Consider the following 25,449-nt stretch of genomic DNA (forward strand, 5'->3'; position numbering starts at 1 on the left):
AACACAATAGATCTGGCAGAAGAAAATACAAAGAAAAAAACCAACCAGTCTTTTTCTACCACCATCTTTGAAATGCAATGGAAAGGTCATAGTCCTAGCTATCACTCTGGTTGTAATTCCGATAGTGTCCACAAGATGGCATCAGTGTATGTGCAAAGTTTCAGATGGATAGCTTGAAGAATGATTGACCTACAAAACTTTAGTGTGAAGTCCACAGGGACATTTGGGCAAATCGTGAAGGAGAGATTCGCATTCATATTCCATTTTTCTGCAAGAATATTGTCAAACCTGTGTACCTGGACTTTGATTTAGCTTTCCATGTATTAGTAGCCATATTATAAGTTCAACATTTGCAAAACAACCAGTTTTCATAACTTCATAACTCTGAATATCCTTATAATTTTTGTCCAAAATTAAAAGGCATGCTGTTGTACAAGGTTAGTACCTACATTTTATGACATATACATAGTTTCCAGATACTCCCGTAAAGCCCAGCTCATTGGCTATCTAGCTAGCTTTGTTTGACCCCGATTGGTGCTTATACAAAGATACAGCCGTTCAAGTGATGGCCGCCCGCATCATCGGCGTGCCATGAAGACGTTGCTCTCTGACCAAATATGGTGTCCTATAGGCTATACTACACCCCTAATGAAATATTGAAGTCTTGTTACCTTCTAGGATCTCTGAGGAATAGATACGAATGTGATTTGACTCGTTCAAACAACGTTTAGGGTGAGATTTTCACAGATTCCTTTCTTTGCACATTGAACGAGTGGAAATACAAAATCGATCGTGCGTGCTATATGGACCTTTTTAGGATATGAAAAAGGATTTTATCTAACAAAATGAAACTTCATGTTATCTCTGGGACCCTTTGGATGATAAATCAGAGGAAGATTTCAGAATGTAAGTACACATTTATCAAACCTATCTTGTTGAAAAAAGGGTTTTGCTCTCCTCAAACAATAGCATGGCATTTTTTCACAGTAATAGCTACTGTAAATTGGACAGTGCAGTTATATTAACAAGAATTTAAGTTTTCAGTCGATATAAGACACTTATATGTACCGACGTGTTGTTTCTCTAAAATCTGCGATCTTGAAAATAATGCGCTGCATGATTTCCAACTGTCCCGTTCACGGAACGGCGATCCTTGACTTGCCTAGTTAATAAAAACAAAGCACTTTTCTTTCTATGCATATTCTGACCTTGAATGTAACCATGAGGAAATGCATGTGCCAGCCAGTTATACATTAGGTGTGGCAGAGTTGTCTACAGATACGCGTATTTTGACTTTAACTTAATTCCCTAATAATTACACCACCGTTCCATGCAAGGAAAACATGAATAAGGTCGAGCAACCTATCAGTTCCAAGTGAAAAAACAAACTTTATTTTTTTCTGATAAAAATAACAACCTCCATGCACTGTATTTTGTAAATTTGTAACAGCTATTGATAAAAGCTAGGTAAATAAGTAATCTGTTTGGATAAGGGGATTGTACACTGAACAAAAATATTAACGCAACAAGCAACAATTTCAAAGATTTTACTGAGTTACAGTTAATATAAGGAAATCAGTCAATTGAAATAAATGCATTAGACCCTAATCTATGGATTTCACATGACCGGGAATACATTTACATCATTTAGCAGACGCTCTTATCCAGAGCGACTTACAAATTGGTGCATTCACCTTATGATATCCAGTGGAACAACCACTTTACAATAGTACATCTATATCTTTTTTTTTTTGGGGGGGGGGGGGGGGGGGGGGTTAGAAGGATTACTATATCCTATCCCAGGTATTCCTTAAAGAGGTGGGGTTTCAGGTGTCTCCGGAAGGTGGTGATTGACTCCGCTGTCCTGGTGTTGTGAGGGAGCTTGTTCCACCATTGGGGTGCCAGAGCAGCGAACAGTTTTGACTGGGCTGAGCGGGAACTGTGCTTCCGCAGAGGTAGGGGGGCCAGCAGGCCAGAGGTGGATGAACGCAGTGTCCTTGTTTGGGTGTAGGGCCTGATCAGACCCTGAAGGTACGGAGGTGTCGTTCCCCTCACAGCTCCGTAGGCAAGCACCATGGTCTTGTAGCAGATGCGAGCTTCAACTGGAAGCCAGTGGAGTGTGTGGAGGAGCGGGGTGACGTGAGAGAACTTGGGAAGGTTGAACACCAGACGGCTGCGGCGTTCTGGATGAGTTGTAGGGGTTTAATGGCACAGGCAGGGAGCCCCGCCAACAGGGAGTTGCAGTAATCCAGACGGGAGATGACAAGTGCCTGGATTAGGACCTGCGCTGCTTCCTGTGTAAGGCAGGGTCGTACTCTGCGAATGTTGTATAGCATGAACCTACAGGATCGGGTCACCGCCTTGATGTTAGCGGAGAACAACAGGGTGTTGTCCAGGGTCACGCCGAGGCTCTTAGCACTCTGGGAGGAGGACACAATGGAGTTGTCCACTGTGATGGCGAGATCATGGAAAGGGCAGTCCTTCCCCGGGAAAAAGAGCAGCTCCGTCTTGCCGAGGTTCAGCTTGAGGTGGTGATCCGTCATCCACACTGATATGTCTGCCAGACATGCAGAGATGCGATTCGCCACCTGGTTATCAGAAGGGGGAAAGGAGAAGATTAATTGTGTGTCGTCTGCGTAGCAATGATAGGAGAGACCATGTGAGGATATGACAGAGCCAAGTGACTTGGTGTATTGCGAGAATAGGAGAGGGCCTAGAACTGAGCCCTGGGGGACACCAGCGGTGAGAGCACATGGTGCGGAGACAGATTCTCGCCACGCCACCTGGTAGGAGCGACCTATCACGTAGGATGCAATCCAAGAGTGAGCCGCGCCGGAGATACCCAACTCGGAGAGGGTGGAGAAGAGGATCTGATGGTTCACAGTATCAAAGGCAGCAGATAGGTATCTGTTGGTCACAGATACCTTTAAAAAAAAAAACTAGGGGTGTGGATCAGAAAACCAGTCAGTATCTGGTGTGACCACCATTTGCCTCATGCAGTGCAACACACCTCTTTCACAGAAAGTTGATCAGGCTGTTGATTTTTCGCCTGTGGAATGTTGTCCCACTCTCTTCAATGGCTGTGCAAAGTTGCTGGATATTAGCGGGAACTGGAACATGCTGTCGTACATGTTGATCCAGAGCACCCCAAAAATGCTCAATGGGTGAAATACCTTGTGAGTATGCAGGTCATTGAAGAACTGGGACATTTTCAGCTTCCAGGAATTGTGTTCAGATCCTTGCGACATTGGGCCGTGCATAATCCTGCTGAAACATGAGGTCATGGCGGTGGTGGATGAATGGCACGACAATGGGCCTCAGGATCTCATCACGGTATCTCTGTGCATTCAAATTGCTCTTGATAAAATGCAATTGTTTGTTGTCCATAGCTCATGCCATAACCCAACCGCCACCATGGGGCACTCTGTTTACAATTTTGACATCAGCAAACCGCTTGCGCACATCAGCAAACCGCTTGCCATCTACACTTGAAACCGGGATTCATCTGTGAAGAGCAAACTTCTCCAGAATGCCAGTGGCCATCGAAGTTGAGAATTTTCCCACTGATGTCGGTTACGATGCAGAACTGCAGTCAGGTCAAGACCCTGGTGAGGATGATGAGCATGCAGATGAGCTTCACTGAGATGGTTTCTGACAGTTTGTGCAGAAATTCTTCAGTTCTTCTAACCCACAGTTGCATCAGCTGTCCGGGTGGTTGGTCTCAGACGATCCTGCAGGTGAAGAAGCCGGATGTGGAGGTCCTGGGCTGGCGTGGTTACACGTGGCCTGCGGTTGTGAGGCCGTTGGACGGACTGCTAAATTCTGTAAAATGACATTGGAGGCAGCTTATGGTAGAGAAATTAACATTTAATTTTCTGGCAACAGCTCTGGTGGACATTCCTGCAGTCAGCAAGCAAATTGCACGCTCCCACAAAATCTGTGGCATTGTGTTGTGTGACAAAACTGCCCATTTTAGAGTGGCCTGTTATTGTCCTCAGCACAAAGTGCACCTGTGTAAGTATCATGCTGTTTAATAAGTTTCTTGATATGCTACACATGTCAGTCGGATGGATTATCTTGGCAAATGAGAAATGCTCACTAACAGGGATTTCAACAAATTTGTGCTCAAAATTTGAGTGAAATAAGCTTTTTTTCAGCTCATGAAACATGGGACCAACACTTCACATGTTGAGCTTATATTTTTGTTTAAGTATAAATATACAGTACCAGTAAAAGGTTTGGACACACCTATTCATTCAAGGGTTTTTCTTTATTCTTACTATGTTCTACATTGTAGAATAATAGTGAAGACAACAAAACTATGAAATAACACATATGGAATTATGTAGTAGCCAAAAAGTGTTAAATATATCAAAATATATTTTATATTTCAGATTCTTCAAAGTAGCCACCCTTTTCCTTGATGACAGCTTTGCACTCTTGGCATTCTCTCAACCAGCTTCATGAGGTAGTCACCTGGAATGCATTTCAATTAACAAGTATGCCATGTTAAAAGTTAATTTGTGGAATTTCTTTCCTTCTTAATGCGTTAGAGCCAATCAGTTGTGTTGTGACAAGGTAGGGGTGGTATACAGAAGATATCCCTATTTGGTAAAATACCAAGTCCATAATGGCAAGAACAGCTCAAATAAGCAAAGAAAAGTGACAGTTCATCATTACTTTAAGACATGAAGGTCAGTCAATCCTAAAAATGTCATGAACTTTGAAAGTTTCTTCAAGTGCAGTCGCACAAACCATCAAGCGCTATGATGAAACTGTCTCTCATGAGGACTGCCACAGGAAAGGAAGACCCAAGAAGAAGAGACTTGCTTGGGCCAAACACGAGCAATGGACATTAGACTAGTGGAAATCTGTCCTTTGATCTGATGAGTCCAAATTTGAGATATTTGGTTCCAACCACCGTGTCTTTGTGAGACGCAGAGTAGGTGAACAGATAATCTCCGCATGTGTGGTTCTCACCGTGAAGCCAATAAGTAGAGTAATGGAATGCTGCATCAGATGTCCTGGCCTCCAAAATCACCCGACCTCAACCCAATTGAGATGGTTTGGGATGAGTTGGACCGCAGAGTGAAGGAAAAGCAGCCAACAAGTGCTCAGCATATGTGGGAACTCCTTCAAGACTGTTGGACAAGCATTCCAGGTGAAGCTGGTTGAGAGAATTCCAAGAGTGTGTAAAGCTGTCATCAAGGCAAAGGGTAACTACTTTGAAGAATCTAAAATATATTTAGATCTTTGATTACTACATGATTCCATGTGTGTTATTTCATAGTTTTGATGTCTTCAATATTATTTAACAATGTAGAACATAGTAAAAATAAAGAAAAACCCTTGAATGAGTAGGTGTGTCCAAACTTTTGACTTGTTCCATAAATGACAATTGTTTTGGATCCATTTTACCTTATGATTGCTGGAAACAGATATCAGCATAATGAAAATCATGCAAACATGATAGATATTTCAGCCTCTTTTCCACAGTGAAATAGAAATAGTTACTAATTGTAGGACTACGGCTTCATAATTTTAGGTGGTGAAATTCAAAGACCCAAGCCGAGGCTGTATCTTATGGAAATCTGTGTGCACTGACCATAGCACGGAACCTACCGAGTTGATTTATACTGTCTAGAATATTTTAACTATATTCCCAGGCTTGTCTTTTTTCATATGAAATATTAGTCACTATTGGAAGCCACTGTCAGTAATACCCACATACATAATAATGGTCCCTTTAGTCTTAGTGTCCTTCAATTTGTAGCCTAAATATTTTTGCATTACATCATTAGATTACTTTCTTTCTTCTGTCACGTCCCAGATAGCAATGAGGAATTGGTCCAGAGCGGCCCTCTCCCAACGGGTGGAATTTATTAATTGGCCCGGATCAGGTTTCGGACCAGAACCAAAATGAATGACTGCCCAGAATCCTACCAAGTACATCGAGCCGTTTCCGTCTACCGGAATGCACCCGACTTTTGCCGGCATCTTACCAGAATCCCCCCGAAGCAGCTCGATGCTAATTTAAATAAATGCATACAAAATTACCAGATTTAGTCATTTTAAATATTACTATTATACATTTTATGCATACAAATTATACCCATCCACCCCCAAAAAAATGATGTCGGAGGAAACACTGTACACCTGGTGACCGTGTCAGCGTGCATGCACCTGGCCCGCCACAGGAGTCGCTACAGCGCGATTGGACAAGGACATCCCGGCCAAACTCTCCCGTAACTCGGACGACACTGGGCCAATTGTACATCGCCTCATGGGTCTCCTGGTTGCGGCAGGCACGGGTATCGAACAAGCATCTATAGCAACACTGTTTGCACTGCAGTATCTTAGACTGCTGCGTCACTCGGGAGGCTCCATCCACAAAGTTTTTAATGCTTATCAATTGCCTTGCACAAAGTATCAAAATACTAAAACACTACTTAAACAGGACTGTTAATAAAGAATTTAATAAAATGTTAATTGTATTTTTTGATCACAGAAAATGTGAAAATATGGAAAAATAAATAAATAAATAATGAAATGTTATATAAAGCAGCCCGTGTAATCATCTGCCAGAGAGTAGCACCCATCGGCCCGAGCCCCAAGTAATACATTTGGGCCAGATAACTCACACCGGAATCGGTCCGAGCTCAATCCTGCATCCTAGCCATAAGTAATACTGCCGAAGATGGCCCAGACTAGGGCCACATGACGTCGGCCAAGTCTCTAAGCCGAGTGCCCCGACTCTCAGCCGGAATCGGCCCACATCCATTGTGCTAGCTGGGGTCCGTGTGGTTGTTCGTCAGAGTCGCTAGTAATAGTGGATCATATTAGGTTAACGTTTGGGACATGTAGCCTATTTGAGTCATTATGGAACCAAGACCAGACATAGCAGTTTAAACCTGGAGCCTAGTGCACAGTTCACAACGACTGGACCGTTGTCATCACAGTTCCATGATTAGTGAGGATTATTAGGGTACATTTATAGATGGGTTGGCTGACAACATCACGAAAGTAATGAGTTCGCTTCTATGGAGCAGAAGTCCGCAAGTTGTTGTGATTCTGGATAGTCAAATAGCTAGCCACAATGACAAGAAGCTGCCATGTGGGGAATTGTAAGTGACTCGTTTCAGCTGGTTCCATCTTGTTCTTGATACCATGTCTTGTTTTGAGGTGTTTTGACTGATTTCATGTCAATGCTAATATGGCCAAAAATTTGCTAGCTAGCTAACCAACAACAGTAATGATGTATTTCAGAGACAAGTACTCATTGTGCAAATGTATTTATGTTTTCAATAGACATTGGAGACGAAATAGTTTACTTGTTGTGAACAAATCTAAGCCAACCCCGTCTATTTTGCCCCATGGTTGCACTCACATTGGTTTTGTTGTCAAAAAAACAACCCGTCTGTAGGACTATTATTCAACCTCTATTGTACACTTCTCTCCATCCAATATTTAATGGATTGAAGAGTTGAATATGATGAATCAAACCACCATATTCTTGATTAACCAATATATTTCATGAGCAAAGGCTCTCCAACCCTACTTTGCATGATTCAGAAATACTTTCCTTACCCTAAATAATGTACAAGATCAGAGTATTTTTAAATGTAGTAATTGGTGCTGAAAAGGAGACAAATATGAATGTCTTTAGATGGCTTTATTTCATTGATCCCTAATATTCTGAACCCATTCTCTCGATATATGGTATTCTAATGAGTCTGTCAAATTCAAATGAAAGTTACACTGCATTTAAAGGGATGGCTTTAGATAAATGTACTGAAAACCCTATTGAATGAATACTCCACCAGAAAATCTGTTGGTCAGCAAGTGGGAGGATTTTCAGCAGTTGAATTGTTTATTCAGTGCACGCAAGGGAGCCACACCTGCACAGCCCATAACGTACTTGTATAAGGTAAGTCTGAGTACCAACTACTGAGAAGTGCTTAAATCAAAATGTGTAAAAAGGGCATCGATTTCCTAAGTCTGAATCGGCCCCTTACTGAAGAGCTGAACACAAACCGTTTTGAGGAATTTAAACGGACAGGATTGCACAAAGAACAGGCATATGAAGACAAATCTGAGAGCTAAAACCAAAGGGTGTGAAAATCTGGGATGATTCATATTCTCATGCCTGTTCCCACAAAGATCTTCAAATATCCTCTTTAAATACCTTGCATGGTAAAATCTATCCTGTAATAAACACTTAGTAATTACTTTGGCGAATCAAATAAGAACAGGTTTAGAGGATAAAAAAATGAAACACTTCAGTCTGAAAGAGAGCAGAAACAGACTGGTACCCAGGCTAGAAACACTTGCCCTCTCTCCAACAGGTGATATTCCCTCCTTCATTCCCCTCTTCCCTCAGGTACTGTGGCCTACCTGAAGAAGGCGTACATCACCAGGGCGTTCCCACCGACCCCTACCGCTCCAATCACCACGACAAAACAGGCCACGATGTAATGAGCGTGGTCTGGCACATCCACCTTCCGGAAAAAACCTCGGTCCATGTTGTCCATGCCTGACATGCCTGGGACAAAGAGAGAAGCAGACTTGACTCAGTCCATATGAACAACGTAATGGACCATACAAAACATTCACTAAACCACTTTCACCACAGAGCTCTCCCTCTCTTTCACAACATTTCTGTCTTTCTCTCTCTCTCTCTCTCTCTCTGTCTGTTTATTACATAACTGTCTTCCATGGTTTGTCTTGGCTCTATGATATCAGTAGTAAACATTGACTGTTTCCCATCTGATAGAGGATGGAACAAGGTAGTAAGACAACAGCTCTCAGAATTAATCCAAACATCATATCTGACCTCCCATCATCCTCCAGGTGAAATGTGTCCTGTGGTTCAGATATTGATCCCTTCCAGGTAGAGCCTTGTGGCTGAGTTGCTGAGGTGTAGTCAACATACTGTAGCTTTGCCCAGACAGGGGTCCCTTACTCATTGGTGTGAATGCATTGATTGGCTGCAAGCCACTGCACAACAATAACAATCAAAAACCTTTAGTTATCATGGATCTAAGTGCTTGTGACAAGCAACCATTTGGAAAGAGAATTTAGGAGAGACTGCACATACCATGAACAAAACTTAATGTTTGGCCATTTTTGTCTTATAAAAGTGTGTTACTTTTGGTGATACAATTATGCAATATGTGAAATCATAGACTCATGAGGTCATAGACTATTTACTTTAATGCAGCATTTTTGTCACTGTTAATAAATTATAATATTGATCACTGGGTTATGTCCATCCATAAAGCTAATGATTAAAGGAAGTGATTAATCTGTGGCATTTTGTGATGATGAAAATAGCCATGCAGACCCTGCAGTGTGTTGGCTTGGCTCTGGTTGACCGCAACCCCATTGAGGTACTGATTATAAGAGGATTTGTTTATTTATGTTAATGTGATCAAATCAAGACTGCCAAAAGAGTCACGCAATGTCAAGCCGTGCCTAGGGTTGGGGAGTAACGGATTACATGTAAGGAATTACAAAAACCGGTAACTGTAATCTGTATGTTACCAGCAAAAAATATTGTAATCAGATTATAGATACTTTTGAAAAACTAGATGATTACTTCGAGGATTACTTTTAAACTCCGAAAGGATGTTAGCGAGAAAATAAAATCTTTGACACTTCTGTTTTCTCAATGACATTCAAATCACCATTGAAAAAAGGCGCAACTTTAAATTTATACCACCTGAGCGAGTCTGACCACAAGCCATACACCACTATGATGACACCTATGTGTTTGATGGATCGCGGGAAAAGAGCAAGCTTCAGTCCAAGATATGTCTCCCAATGGTGCGACTGCTGTCGGCATCCAAAGATTATCCAATTTGAATAAACACTTGGAGTTAAGGATGACAGCAGTGGTGTAGTCTACAGCGATACGGATATCACTTATTGATATCTACATTGCTGTCACGACTTCCACCGAAGTCGGCCCCTCTCCTTGTTCGGGTGACGTTCGGCGGTCGTTGCCACCGATCTGTTTCCCTGTTCGTTTGCTTTTGTCTTTATTATTCACACCTGTTTTTGATTCCCTGATTATGTTCATTATTTAACCCTCTGGCTTCCCTGTTTGTCTTGTCCGTGATTGTTTCCTGTTTTGTGATTGTTGGAGGTGTTTTCGCCTAACCCTGTATTTGGATGTGGAAGAAGTTTGATTATGATTTTAGTAAACACATTATTGTTTACACTCATCCATGTGTCCTGCGCCTGACTCCGACACTTCTTCTCTAAAGCATTACAATAGCGCATTGATGTGAATCACAGTGCTGCTCTCTCATTTAGCTATTTGCGCCTCACAGATTGTGGTTGTTGTGGATGGCAGTTCACAAATCTAAATGTGTATTTGAACCCAATAATGGTTGAATTCAAGAAGTTAAAGCTGCCTATCAATCATTGTTTTTGAAACCAGTGGACAGCCAGTGAAAAATGTGCTCTTGCAACAGCTGCACAGTGCGGACCCCAGCCAATGGAATAAAAGTGGGGTGTTCAATCTAATTCATACTGATTTTAAAAAATTAAGAAATCCATAGGCCTAATGGACACATGCTCAAACTCACACACTTATGATAGATTTAAAGGGGCAATCTGTAGTTGCTACATCCATTTTTGGACTTATAAATTATACATATATATCCATTAATTCTTAAACGAATATACCTTATAAATGCCTCATGAGCTTAGTTCAACTTTTGTACCCCATCAGAACCCACAATATAACCTTGTTTTTCTCCAAAGTTTGTAAACATTCTAAATGTAAACAAACACTGTATAGCCTCATAACATGGTTCAAACAATAATTTTGATACCATGGATGGTTAGTCATTGCATCCATAGCTCAGTCTATTAATCTGAGAGTGGTTACATTTCTCCAGGCCCATCCCTAAGCTTTTTACCAAAACAGGTGGGGCGGCCATTTTGTTATTGTTTAATCATTTTTGTCTTCTAATGCCTCTTAAGGGGAAAGTAATCTAAAAGTAACTGAATGTAATCAGATTACGTTACTGAGTTTGGGAAATCCAAAAGATATGCTACTGATGACAGTTTTGGACAGGTAACTAGTAACTAGCGGATTACATTTAGAAAGTAACCTACCCAACCCTGGCCATGCCCCCTCCCTTAATGTGTAGCCATTCAGTTTCTATTTGTGAAATACATCAGAGTAGAGCAGAGTGGTGTGGGTGGGCGTCATTCAACTGCTGTTTATCAGACTGACTGAAGCCCCCTCATCAGTGTGGCTGTCCAAGAGTGTTTCACAGTAATCTCAAGAGGCAATGCTTATTTTACTAATAGCGCAATCGGCACCTTTTGTTTGTGTTTTAGAAGCCATGTGTTTCAGAAGCTCTCCAAAGATGTGTGTGTTGGGGGAGGTGGGCAGATGCGTCATGCCCATAGGGGGCACAGGGGCACACGCCCCCTCAGATTTGTCCTGTTTTATAAAAATATTTTTGTTGTTGTTTCTCTGTAATATTACTAGCCATCTAGCAATTTTATGAAGTTGGCTTTAGCTAGCCCAGATTGGTAACCTATCTCCCAACCACATAACTTACTACCAAGAAGCTTTTTGAGGCTATCAAATTAGAGTAGCTAGCTTGGCTAACTAGCTTAGCTGGCATGCCTGCTGGCAAGGTTGGTAGCAAGCAATTACTATCCAGATGCCTCAAGTCCTCAACTGGCAGCTTCATTAAATTGTTTTTTTGCAGGTACTGTCTCAACGTCAACAGTGAAGAGGCGACTCCGGGATGCTGGCCTTCTAAGCAGAGTTGCAAAGAAAAAGCCATATCACAGACTGGCCAATAAAAAGAGAAGATTAAGATGAGCAAAATAACACAGACACTGGACAGAGGAACTCTGCCTAGAAGGCCAGCATCCTAGAGTCGCCTCTAAACTGTTGACGTTGAGACTGGTGTTTTACGGGTACTATTTAATGAAGCTGCCAGTTGAGGACTTGTGAGGTGTTTGTTTCTGAAACTAGAAACTCTAATGTACTTACCCTCTTGCTCAGTTGTGCACCAGGGCCTCCCACTCCTCTTTCTATTCTGGTTAGAGCCAGTTTACGCTGTTCTGTGAAGGGAGTAGTACACAGCGTTGTACGAGATCTTCAGTTTTTTGGCAATATCTCGCATGGAATAGCCTTCATTTCTCAGAACAAGAATAGACTGACGAGTTTCAGAAGAAAGTTATTTGTTTCTGGCCATTTTGAGCCTGTAATCAAACCCACAAATGCTGATGCTCCAGATACTCAACTAGTCTAAAGAAGGCCAGTTTTATTGCTTCTTTAATCAGGACAACCGTTTTCAGCTGTGCTAACATAATTGCAAAAGGGTTTTCTAATGATCAATTAGCCTTTTAAAATGATCAACTTGGATTAGCTAACACAACATGCCATTGGAACACAGGAGTGATGGTTGCTGATAATAGGCCTCTGTACGCCTATATTCGATTAAAAATCAGCCGTGTCCAGCTACAGTAGTAATTTACAACATTAATAACAATGTCTACATTGTATTTCTGATCATTTGATGTTATTTTAATGGACTAAAAATTCTCTTTTCTTTCAAAAACAAGGACATTTCTAAGTGACCCCAATCTTTTGAACGGTAGTGTGTGTGTGTATATATATATATATATATATATATATATATATGCATACAATACCAGTCAAAAGTTTTGACACACCTACTCATTCAAGGCTTTTCTTTATTTTGACTATTTTCTACATTGTAGAACAATAGTGAAGACATCAAAACTATGAAATAACACATATGGAATCATGTAGTATCGAAGAAAAGTGTTAAACAAATCAAAATAAGTAATTAAGATGGCGCTGGAGGAGAAGGCAGACGTTTTATATGCCCCCAGACGATTTTTTTGTTCATTTATTTGCAACTTATTTTTTTACTTATTTTGTACATAATGTTGCCGCTACCGTCTCTTATGACCGAAATGAAGGTCGAGACATCAGGACTGTGATTACTCACCACGGACTAGCAGAATACTTTTTTTCATTTCATGACTCGACGTAAATGATATACTGCTTCCTCGGGAACAGGCCCCGATCCCCATGACCTGCGTGAAGAGGAGGCGGAGAAAGAGGGGCTAAAGGTCCGGTTGCCTTCTGAGAATTCGTAGGCGATCGACAAAAAAAACACTTCCCTCCATTCTGCTAGCAAATGTGCAATCTTTGGAGTATAAAATTGACGAGTTTACGCGGAAGATTAAACTACCAACGGTACATTAAAAACTGTAGCATCTTATGCTTCACGGAGTCGTGGCTGAACAACGACAATATCAACATATAGCTGTCTGGTTATACGAGCAGAAGAACAGTGGTGTCTGGTAAGACAAGGGGCGGCGGTCTATGTATTTTTATAAACAACAGCTGGTGCACGATATCTAAGGAAGTTGCGCGCTATTGATGGCCTGAGGTAGAGTATCTCATGATAAGCTGTAGACCACACTACCTATTGAAAGAGTTTATCTGTATTCTTTGTAGCTGTTTTACATACCGCCACAGTCAGAGGCTGGCACTAAGACAGCATTGAATGATCTGTATTCCACCATAAGCAAACAAAAAAACGCTCACCCAGAGGCGGCACTCCTAGGAGCCGGGGACTTTAATGCAGGGGAACTTAAATCCATTTTCCCAAATTTCTATCAGCATGTTAAATGTGCAACCAGAGGAAAAATAACTCTGGTCCACCTATACTCCACACAGAGAGACGCACACATAGTTCTCCCTCGCCCTCCATTTGGTGAATCTGACCATAATTCTATCTTCCTGATTCCTGCTTACAAGCAAAAATTAAAGCAGGAAGCACCAGCACCAAAAGTGGTCAGAGGAAACAGATGCTAAGCTACAGGACTGTTTTGCTAGCACAGACTGGAATATGTTCTGGGATTCCTCCGATGGCATTGAGGAGTACACCACATCAGTCATTGGCTTCATCAATAAGTGCATCGATGACATCATCTCCACAGTGACCAAACGTACAAAGCCCAACCAGAAGCCATGGATTACAGGCAGCATCCGCACTGAGCTAAAGGCTAGAGCTACTGCTTTCAAGGAGCGGGACTCTAACCCAGAAGCTTATAAGAAATCCCACTATGCCCTCCGACGAACCATCAAACTGGCAAAACTTCAATACAGGACTGAGGTCGAATCGTACTACACCGGCTCTGACTCTTGTCGCATGTGGCAGGGCTTGCAAACCATTAAAGACTACAAAGGGAAGCACAGCCGAGAGCTGCCCAGTAACACGAGCCTATCAGATGAGCGAAAGTACGTCTATGCATCGCTTTGAGGCAAATAACACCGAAACATGCATGAGAGCACCAGCTGTTCCGGAAGACTGTGTGATCACGCTCTCCACAGCCGATTTGAGTAAGACCTTTAAACAGGTCAACATTCACAAGGCCGCAGGGCCAGACAGATTACCAGGACGTGTACTGCGAGCATGCGCTGACCAACTGGCATGTGTCTTCACTGACATTTTCAACCTCTCCCTGTCCGAGTCTGTAATACCAACAAGTTTTAACCTCTTACATCTAGACATTCCGCTAGCGGAACACCTGCTCCAATAGCCAATGATGGGCGTGATGACTATTTTACACCATTTTGAAGACAAGACTCTCCTTTATCTAACCACACTGTCCGATTTCAAAAAGGCTTTACAAAGAAAGCAAAACATTAGATTATGTCAGCAGAGTACCCAGCCAGAAATAATCAGACACCCATTTTTCAAGCTAGCATATAATGTCACATAAATCCAAACCACAGCTAAATGCAGCACTAACCTTTGATGATCTTCATCAGATGACACTTCTAGGACATTATGTTATACAATACATGCATGTTTTGTTCAATCAAGTTCATATTTATATCAAAAACTAGCTTTTTACATTAGCATGTGACGTTCAGAACTAGCATACCCCCCGCAAACTTCCGGTGAATTTACTAAATTACTCACGATAAACGTTCACAAAAAACATAACAATTAATGTAAGAATTATAGATACAGAACTCCTCTATGCACTCGCCATGTCCGATTTTAAAATAGCTTTTCGGTGAAAGCACATTTTGCAATATTCTAAGTAGATAGCCCGGCATCACAGGGCTAGCTATTTACACACCCACCAAGTTAGCACTCACCAAAGTCAGATTTACTATAAGAAAAATGTTATTACCTTTGCTGTTCTTCATCAGAATGCACTCCCAGGACTTCTACTTCAATAACAAATGTTGGTTTGGTCCCAAATAATCCATGGTTATATCCAAATAGCGGCGTTTTGTTTGTGCGTTCAAGACACTATCCGAAAGGGTAAATAAGGGTTACGCGCCCGATGCGTTTCGTGACAAGAAATGTCTAAATATTCCATTACCGTACTTCGAAGCATGTCAACCGCTGTTTAAAATCAATTTTTATGCCATTTTTCTCGTAAAAAAGCGATAATATTCCGACCGGGAAAGCGTGTTTACGTTCAAAGAGAGAGAAAGTAAAAGCATGGGATCCCCTCGTGCACGAGCCTCAGTCTGATGGCCCTCTGATCGACCACCATCCAAACGCGCTAAAGTTTTTCAGCCAGCGGCTGGAATTACATCATTCAGCTTTTTCCCGGGTTCTGACAGCCTATGGGAGCCGTAGGAAGTGTCACGTTACATCAAAGATCCTAAGTTTTCAATAAACAGAGCCAAGAAGCTCAAGGAATGGTCAGAGAGGGTACTTCCTGTTTGGAATCTTCTCAGGTTTTTGCCTGCCATATGAGTTCTGTTATACTCACAGACACCATTCAAACAGTTTTAGAAACTTTAGGGTGTTTTCTATCCAAAGCCAATAATTATATGCATATTGTATCTTCTGGGCAGGAGTAATAATCAGATTAAATCGGGTACGTTTTTTATCCGGCCGTGAAAATACTGCCCCCTAGCCATAACAGGTTAAGCAGACGACCATAGTCCCTGTGCCCAAGAACACTAAGGTAACCTGCCTAAATGACTACTGACCCGTAGCACTAACGTCTGTAGCCATGAAGTGCTTTGAAAGACTGGTCATGGCTCACATCAACACCATCATCCCAGAAACCATAGACCCACTCCAATTTGCATTCCGCCCCAACAGATCCACAGATGATGTAATCTCTATTGCACTCCACACTGCCCTTTCCCACCTGGACTTAAGCAACACCTATGTTATTCATTGCTATTCACTGACTACAGCTCAGCGTTCAACACCGTAGTGCCCTCAAAGCTCATCAATAAGCTACAGACTCTGGGACTAAACACCTCCCTCTGCAACTGGATCCTGGACTTCCTGACAGGCTGCCCCCAGGTGGTAAGAGTAGGTAACAACACATCTGCCACGCTGATCCTCAACACAGGGGACCCTACGGGGTGCGTGCTCAGTCCCCTCCTGTTCTCCCTGTTCACTCATGACTGCCGGCCACGCACGACTCCAACACCGTCATTACATTTCCTGATGACACAACAGTGGTACACCTGATCACCGACAATGACGAGACAGCCTATAGGGAGGAGGTCAGAGACCTGGCCATGTGGTGTCGGGACAACAACCTCTCTCTCAACGTGATCAAGACAAAGGAGATGATTGTGGACTACAGGAAAAAGAGGACCGAGCACGCCCCATTCTCATCGACAGGGTTGCAGTGGAGCAGGTTTTATAGCTTCAAGTTCCTTGGTGTCTACGTTACTAATAAACTAACATGGTCGAAGCACACCAAGACAGTCGTGAAGAGGGCATGTCAAAACCTATTCCCCCTCAGGAGACTGAAAAGATTTGGCATGGGTCCTCAGATCCTCAAAATGTTCTACAGCTGCACCATCGAGAGCATCCTGACTGGTTGCATCAATACCTGGTATGGCAACTGCTCTGCCTCCGACCGCAAGGCACTACAGAGGGTAGTGCGAACGGCCCAGTACATCACTGGGGCCAAGCTTCCTGCCATCCAGGACCTCTATACCAGGCGGTGTCAGAGGAAGGCCCTAAAAATGGTCAAAGACTCCAGCCACCAAACTCTAGGTCCAAGAGGCTTCTAAACAGCTTTTACCCCAAGCCATAAGACTCCTGAACATCTATTCAAATAGATACCCAGACTATTTACAGTGCCCCCCCCACCCCACCCCCTCTTTACACTACTGCTGAGGGCCCTGGCCTCCTTCATGTAGGCTGTCTCGTCGTTGTTGGTAATCAAGCCTACCACTGTGGTGTCGTCTGCAAACTTGATGATTGAGTTGGAGGCGTGCATGGCCATGCAGTCATAGGTGAACAGGGAGTAAAGGAGAGGGCTGAGCACGCACCCTTGTGGGGCCCCAGTGTTGAGGATCAGCGGGGTAGAGATGTTGTTTCCTACCCTCACCACCTGGGGCGGCCCATCAGGAAGTCCAGGATCTAGTTGCACAGGGCGCGGTCGAGACCCAGCTTAATGACGAGTTTAGAGGGTACTATGGTGTTAAATGCTGAACTGTAATCGGTGAACAGCATTCTTACATAGGTATTCCTCTTGTCCAGATGGGTTAGGGCAGTGTGATTGCGATTGCGTCGTCTGTGGACCTATTGGTGCGGTAAGCAAATTGGAGTGGGTCTAGTGTGTCAGGTAGGGTGGAGGTGATATGATCCTTGACTTGTCTCTCAAAGCACTTCATGATGACGGAAGTGCGTGCTATGGGGCGATAGTCGTTTATCTCAGTTACCTTAGCTTTCTTGGGAACAGGAACAATGGTGGCCCTCTTGAAGCATGTGGGAACAGCAGACTGGGATAGGGATTGATTGAATATGTCCGTAAACACACCAGCCAGCTGGTCTGCGCATGCTCTGAGGACGCGGCTAGGGATGCCGTCTGGGCTGGCAGCCTTGCAAGGGTTAACACGTTTAAATGTTTTACTCATGTAGGCTGCGGTGAAGGAGAGCCCACAGGTTTTGGTAGCGGGCTGTGTCAGTGGCACTGTATTGTCCTCAAAGCGAGCAAAGAAATTGTTTAGTTTGTCTGGGAGCAAGACGTCGGTGTGCGCGACGGGGCTGATTTTCTTTTTGTAATCCGTGATTGACTGTAGACCCTGCCACATACGTCTCGTGTCTGAGCCGTTGAATTGCGACTCTACTTTGTCTCTATACTGACGCTTAGCTTGTTTGATTGCCTTGCGGAGGGAATAGCTACACTGTTTGTATTCGGTCATGTTTCCGGTCGCCTTGCCATGATTAAAAGCAGTGGTTCGGGCTTTCAATTTTGCGTGAATGCTGCCATCAATCCACGTTTTCTGGTTGAGGAAGGTTTTAATAGTCACCGTGGGTACAACAACACCGATGCACTTGCTAATAAACTCGCTCACCGAATCAGCGTGTACATCAATGTTGTTGTCTGAGGCTATCCGGAACATATCCCAGTCCACGTGATCAAAGCAATCTTGAAGCGTGGAATCGGATTTGTCGGACCAGCATTGAACAGACCTGAGCACGGGCGTTTCCTGTTTTAGTTTCTGTCTATAGGCTGAGAGCAACAAAATGGAGTCGTGGTCAGATTTGCCAAAAGGAGGGCGATGGAGGGCTTTGTATGCGTCACGGAAGTTAGAGTAGCAATGATCCAGAATGCTGCCAGCCCGGATCGCACATTTGATGTGCTGATAAAATTTAGGAAGCCTTGTTTTCAGATTAGCTTTGTTAAAATCCCCAGCTACAATAAATGCCTCCTCAGGAGATGTGGTTTCCGGTTTACATAGAGTCCAGTGAAGTTCTTTCAGGGCCGTTGAGGTGTCTGCTTGGGGGGGATATACACGGCTGTGGTTATAGTCAAAGAGAATTCTCTTGGTAGATAATGCGGTCGGCATTTGATTGTAAGGAATTCTAGGTCAGGTGAACAGAAGGACTTAAGTTCCTGTATGTTGTTATGATCACACCACGACTCGTTAATCATAAGGCATACACCCCTGCCCTTCTTCTTACCAGAGAGATGTTTGTTTCTGTCGGCGCGATGCATGAAGAAACTTGGTGGCTGTACCGACTCTGATAACGTATCCCAAGTGAGCCATGTTTCCGTGAAACAGAGTATGTTACAATCTTTGATGTCTCTCTGGAAGGCAACCCTTGCTCGAATTTCGGCTACCTTGTTCTCAAGAGACTGGACATTGGCGAGTAGTATACTCGGGAGCAGTGAGCGATGTGCCCGTCTACAGAGCCTGACCAGAAGACCACTCCGTCTGCCCCTTCTGCGGTGCCGTTGTTTTGGGTCACCTACTGGGATCCGATTCATTGTCCTGGGTGGTGGTCCAAACAGAGGATCCGCTTCGGGAAAGTCGTATTCCTGGTCGTAATGTTGGTAAGTTGACGTTGCTCTTATATCCAATAGTTCTTCCCGGCTGTATGTAATAAGACTTAAGATTTCCTGGGGTAACAGTGTAAGAAATAATATATAAAAAAAACAAAATACTGCATAGTTTCCTAAGAACGTGAAGCGAGGCGACCATCTCTGTCGGCGCCATTCTATTTGGGTAGAGGACTACTGAAAAAGACAAGGCTCTGCTGATATCCAGGAGTAGAGGTGGTAAGGATTCACTCCATGGTGCTGAAAAGAAAGCTCTGCTGTTGGGAAAGCTTTATGTAGAACCCAAACAGTTTGTGGGCACTGTTTATCACCGTTTTAGTGCAATTAATGCCTTGTTTAGTGTTGTGTTGTGTAGGGGCTTTCCTGGCATATTTTTCCCCACCAAGATTTTCATGCTAAAATCGCTACTGCCTACACTACTATATACACTCACCTTCCAGTTTATTAGGTACACCCATCAAGTACCGGGTCAGACTCCTCCTTTGCCTCCAGAACAGCCTGAATTCTTCGGGAATGGATTCTCCAAGTCCAAAACTTTATTTTCTCAATTGGTATCAAGGGACCTAATGTGTGCCAGGAAAACATTCCCCACACCAGTACATCACCGCCACCAGATTGTACCAGGCAGGATGGTTCCATGGACTCATGCTGCTTACCCAAAATCCTGACAATATCATCAGCATGATGCAACAGAAACCGGGATATGTCGGACCAGGTGATGTTTTTACACTCTTCAATTGTCCTGTGTCGGTGATCACATGCTCATTGGAGCCATTTCTTCTTGTTTTTAGCTTATAGGAGTGAAACCCGGTGTGGTCTTCTGCTGAAATAGCCCATCCGTGACAAGGATCAACGAGTTTTGAGTTCCAAAATGCCATTCTGCACACCACTGTTGTACTGTACCGTTATTTGTCTGTTTGTGGCCTGCCTGTTAGCTGGTACGATTCATGCCATTTTCCTTCAACCACAGGACTGCTGCTGACTGGATGTTTTTTTCACACCATTCTCAGTAAACTGTAGGCAATGTCGTGCGTGAAAAGCCCAGGAGGGTAGCCGTTTCTGCGATATTGAATCCGGCATGCCTGGCACTGACGATCATACTACACTCAAAGTCACTTAGGTCACTTGTTTTACCCATTCTAACGAACAGTAAGTGAATGCCTTGATGCCTGTCTGCCTGCCTTATATAGCAAGCCACGGCCATGTGACTCACTGTCTTTAGCAGCGATCCATTTTCGTGAACGGGGTGGTGTACCTAATAACCTGTCCAGTGAGTTTTGGTAAACCAAAACATAAATATAGAAAAAAGGGTTGCCTGGTAATGTGTCTGTAAAATAGAAATTGTGTGAGCAATAATATCAGTGAAGACCACCTCTTCCAGGGAAATAGGAGACACCACATTTCCCTCAGCCAGAATAATTATGTCTAAACCAATTTTGGATGGGGTGAAATGCTAGTGCCTGGGAATACAATTTAAAGTTTGGTACGGATAGTCCTCCTATTTCTTTCCTTCTTTGTAAGTGTGTTAATTTTATCCGGGATCGTTTACCTTTCCATACACATTGAAACCGCACCATACATTTTATCCCAGTAGCCAGAAGGGGGAGCCATGGGAAGCATTGAACTACAGAAATTAAGCCGTGGCAATATATACATTTTGACAATAGATATTCTTATTAATGCAGCTGGGATATTATTCCATCTACTGAGGTCAGATTTAATTGATTTGAGCGTTCTGTTAAAGTTTCTGCCAATGGTTTTATCTCAGGAAGGAAATGACGTATATCTACTCCCAAACATTTAAAATGGGAAATGATCAGGATTCCATAAGTAGAGATGGAGTCCTCCATTGGGGTCTTGAGAGGTATAGGGCTGATTTGGTTGAATCAATTTTAAACCTTTAGATGAAGCTGAATTTATCTATGATCCTTAATGTGTTTGGGAGCAATTGAGATACATTGTCTAGATATAGAAAATTATTGTCTGTGTATAATGAGATGAAGTAGATTTTAAGGAAATTTGTGTTATTTCCTTCGATTCATGAATTGCCTGGGCCAGGGGTTCCATGGAGTATATATAAACAAAAGCATATTCAAATTACAATTAAACTGACCATTGTTTTATATTTACAATCAGCCACTTGCTGCTATTTCTTACTTGTGAAGTGTTGCTATTTCTACATCAGCCCACATTGACCCAAACACATAACATATTACAAAACCCCATCTGTTACCACACTGAACACAGTGAGTGATGGTCTGACTCAAGTGTGTCACATCAATTCAGGACTCCATGCTGTGCTCATTGATGTTGCAGGACATCTCTACACTCAGGTTGACGTCAGACACACTTTCTATCACCTTGACACCTTCCGCCTGCTCCTCCTCAAAACAAAACATTAGCAAGCCAGTCTAAAACCCAGGCTAAATGTAAACCGAAACATTTAGCAAGCCAATCTAAAACCCAGGTTAAAGGTAAACCAAAACATTTAGCGAGTCAGTCTAAATCCCAGGCTAAAGGTAAACCAAAACATTTATCGAGCCAGTCTACAACACAGGCTAAAGGTAAACCAAAACATTTAGCGAGCCAGTCTATAACCCAGGCTAAAGGTAAACCAAAACATTTATCGAGTCAGTCTACAACACAGGCTAAAGGTAAACCAAAATATTTAGTGCGCCAGTCTATAACCCAGGCTAAAGCTAAAACCAAAACATTTAGCGAGCCAGTCTATATCCCAGACTAAAGGTAAACCAAAACATTTAGCGAGCCAGTCTATAGCCCAGGCTAAAGATAAATCAAAACATTTAGCGAGCCAGTTTAAAACCCAGGCTAAAGGTAAACCAAAAATTTAGCGAGCCAGTCTAAAACCCAGGCTAAAGGTAAACCAAAACATTTAGCGAGCCAGTCTAAAACCCAGGCTAAAGGTAAACCAAAACATTTAGCGAGCCAGTCTAAAAACCCAGGCTAAAAGTAAACAACAACAATTGACTACTTCTTTGAAAGAAAGTCTGTATTTGTATGAAGGAAATATTCACATGTAAAAGTTTCATTCTGTTTCAATTGAATTGTGTTATAATACATATTTTATTAACTTTGTTGCATGACAGTGGGCAGAGTATGTGTATTCTCACTGAAAGGCAGCTAAAATATTGGCCATGGAAAGCAGTTGAAATCAGAATGTACTGTGCTTTAAACATGACTTGGCATTTTACTGGGGTTGGCGTTAAACTTGAAGCTGTAACGGCTGTCGTCGGATATAGACCAAAATGCAGCGGGGAAATGTGCACTCATCTTCTTTATTATAATCGGACAAGAAGGAGAACCAAAATAAACACGTACACAAAGAAAACACAACGACTATTCACAGGCTGGTAAGGCACAAGGCTATACACAGAACAATCTCCCACAAAGCACTCAACAAACACATACCTATATATAGGACTCTCAATCAGAGGCAACTAGAAAACACCTGCCTCCAATTGAGAGTCCAAAACCAATTAACAAAACATAGAAATACAAAAGACTAGACAGAACATAGAAATACACGAACATAGAACAGTGCCCAAAAACCCCCGGAATACATAAATCAAATACCACCACCCCGAACAACATAAAACAAAAACCCTCTGCCACGTCCTGACCAAACTACAATAACAAATAACCCCTATTACTGGTCAGGACATGACAGAAGCAAATTGATTAGATCAGTGGTTCCCAACCAGGGGTACTAGGACACCTGGGGTACTTGGCCTACACATTTATTTATTTATTTTCACCTTATTTAACCAGGTTGGCAAGTTGAGAACAAACTCTCATTTACAATTGCGACCTGGCCAAGATAAAGAAAAGCAGTTCGACACATACACCAACACAGAGTTACACATGGAGTAAAACAAACATACAGTAAAACACTGGAATGGTAGATTTGCAGTGGAAAAAAGTGCAAAGTAGAAATAGAAATAATGGGGTGCAAAGGGGCAAAATAAATAAATACAGTAGGGGAAGAGGTAGTTGTATGGGCTACATTATAGATGGGCTATGTACAGGTGCAGTGATCTGTGAGCTGCTCTGACAGCTGGTGCTTAAAGCTAGTGAGGGAGATAAGTGTTTCCAGTTTCAGAGATTTTTGTTGTTCGTTCCAGTCATTGGCAGCAGAGAACGGCCAAAGGATACATAGGGGGTACTTGACAAGACTCATGAGATCATAGGCCTACTGGTAAAATGCACATGGGGGATACTTCAGGGGTATTCTGGACAGAGCTAAATTAATTTGGTTGTACAGTAACTGAAAAAGGTTGAGATGAAGCTGAATTTATCTATGATCCTTCATGCGTTTGGGAGCAACTGAGATACATTGTCTAAATATAGTAAAATATTGTCTGCGTATAATGAGATGAAGTAGATCAGTAGATTTTAAGGAAATGTATGTTATTTCCTTCACTTGATGAATTTCCTGGGCCAGGGGTTCCATGGATAATAAAAATAGCAAAGGTGAAATTGGATCGCCCTGTCTGCTGCTTCTAGTGATTCCGAATGGAGCACAGCAGATAATGCCTGTTACAACTATGGCTGAGTTGTATGCATATATCGACTATGCATATAGCATTTTAATGCATATAGCATTATATTAATGAAATTGGAGGCAATTTCCATTATGTTCCAAGACAGACCAGAGATATGACCATTATATCATATCAAAAGTTTTTTCTGCATCGAGAGATAATACAGCCCAAGGAGCTGTTGTTTCTGATGAAGCATTTAAGACATGTAATTATCACGCCTGCCCCCGCTCCCCCTCTCTGGCACTCGAGGGCGCCAGGCGGCCCATCATTACGCACACCTGTCACCATCGTTATGCGCATCAGCGCTTCATGGGACTCACCTGGACTCTATTACTTTATCGATTGCCTCCCCTATATCTGTCACTTCCTCAGTTTCTTCCCCGTGTCTGCATAAATGTCGTTTTGTTCCCCGTCCAGACGCTGTTCTTGTTTTGTTTCATGTCCGTAATTTATTAAATATTCACTCTCTGCACTTGCTTCTCGTCTCCCAGAGTTTGTCCTTACAGTTGGTGGAGATTATCCGAAAATAAACGTTTTTTAACAAACACACTTTAGTCTGTGTGGGCCAATTTGGGTAATTAAGTCTCGAGACAGGACAACAACATTTTGGAAAACAGTTTTATTTCTGTGTTTATCATAGATAGGGGGTTATAGTGAGAACACAGGGTGGCATCCTTTCCTTTTTTTAATAAAAGCGAAATTAGTGCTGTATTCACGTCTTTCCAAAATGAACCTTTGTGAATGGCTGTATTCATCATTTCGAACAATAGTGGACCTCATTTATTTAAAAAATGAAATTTGCCTTTATTCATGCTATCCAATGCCCTTTTGAGTTGAGAGAGATTTGGGCTCACAGCGAGGTGACTTCTTCTGTTGAGAGAAGAGGAGTTACTAATTATTTTAGAAAGGACTTAGTCTGGCTTGGTGTGGATTTACAATCAGAGATGTACAGTTTTTTATAGAAGCGGGATAATATTTGATTCATTCATTTGAGTTCTGACCGTAATTCCCCTGTTTTAGATTCAGTAGTTACTATATCAGCTAACTGTTCATTACTGCGAAGTTTGTTTGTCAGTAAACGACTAGGATGATTACCATGTAAGTAATGGTTGAGTCTAACTCGATGGATGGTAAATTCTGCTTTATGTCTTATCAATAAATGAAGTTCTGTCTTGATTTTAAAAGAGTAACTGGTGTGAAAAGAGTGTTTGTTGAGAACGCTCTAACACAGTTAACAACATTTCCATTTCAGATATACTTTTTAATTGCAATTTATTCAACCAGGTGCAAATGCAGTTGCACTATTTTTTATAAAACCTTTAGTGGCATCCCATAGAATCCAGGGGTCAACTGAATTTTGATTGATCATTATGAATTAATTTAGTTCAATTTCAAATTAATCAGAATGTAGGATTTTGTAGTAATGAAAGGTTGAAACGCCATCTTGTGGCTCTTTTAGTAGATTCGAAGATTTGAAGTTGGCAGTAGTTTGTGTGGTGATCAGACAAGCTCATATTAAGTC

The 25,449-nt window shown here is 42.3% G+C and overlaps 1 protein-coding gene across 1 annotated transcript in view; it reads right to left on the reverse strand.

Moving 5' to 3' along the window:
• opn4xa (opsin 4xa) overlaps window positions 1-12,059 on the reverse strand; it is a 48,310-nt gene extending 36,251 nt beyond the window's left edge. The window contains exons 1-2 of the mRNA XM_029709004.1: window positions 12,026-12,059; window positions 8,395-8,542 (exon numbers count right to left, since the gene is read on the reverse strand). Of these exons, the coding sequence (XP_029564864.1) occupies window positions 8,395-8,540 (146 nt within the window). The 5' untranslated portion in view covers window positions 8,541-8,542; window positions 12,026-12,059. The remainder of the gene's footprint in view (window positions 1-8,394; window positions 8,543-12,025) is intronic.
• Window positions 12,060-25,449: the final 13,390 nt, after the last annotated feature.

Source organism: Salmo trutta, chromosome 23, assembly GCF_901001165.1.
Source record: "Salmo trutta chromosome 23, fSalTru1.1, whole genome shotgun sequence".
In the NCBI taxonomy this organism is placed as follows: domain Eukaryota; kingdom Metazoa; phylum Chordata; class Actinopteri; order Salmoniformes; family Salmonidae; genus Salmo; species Salmo trutta.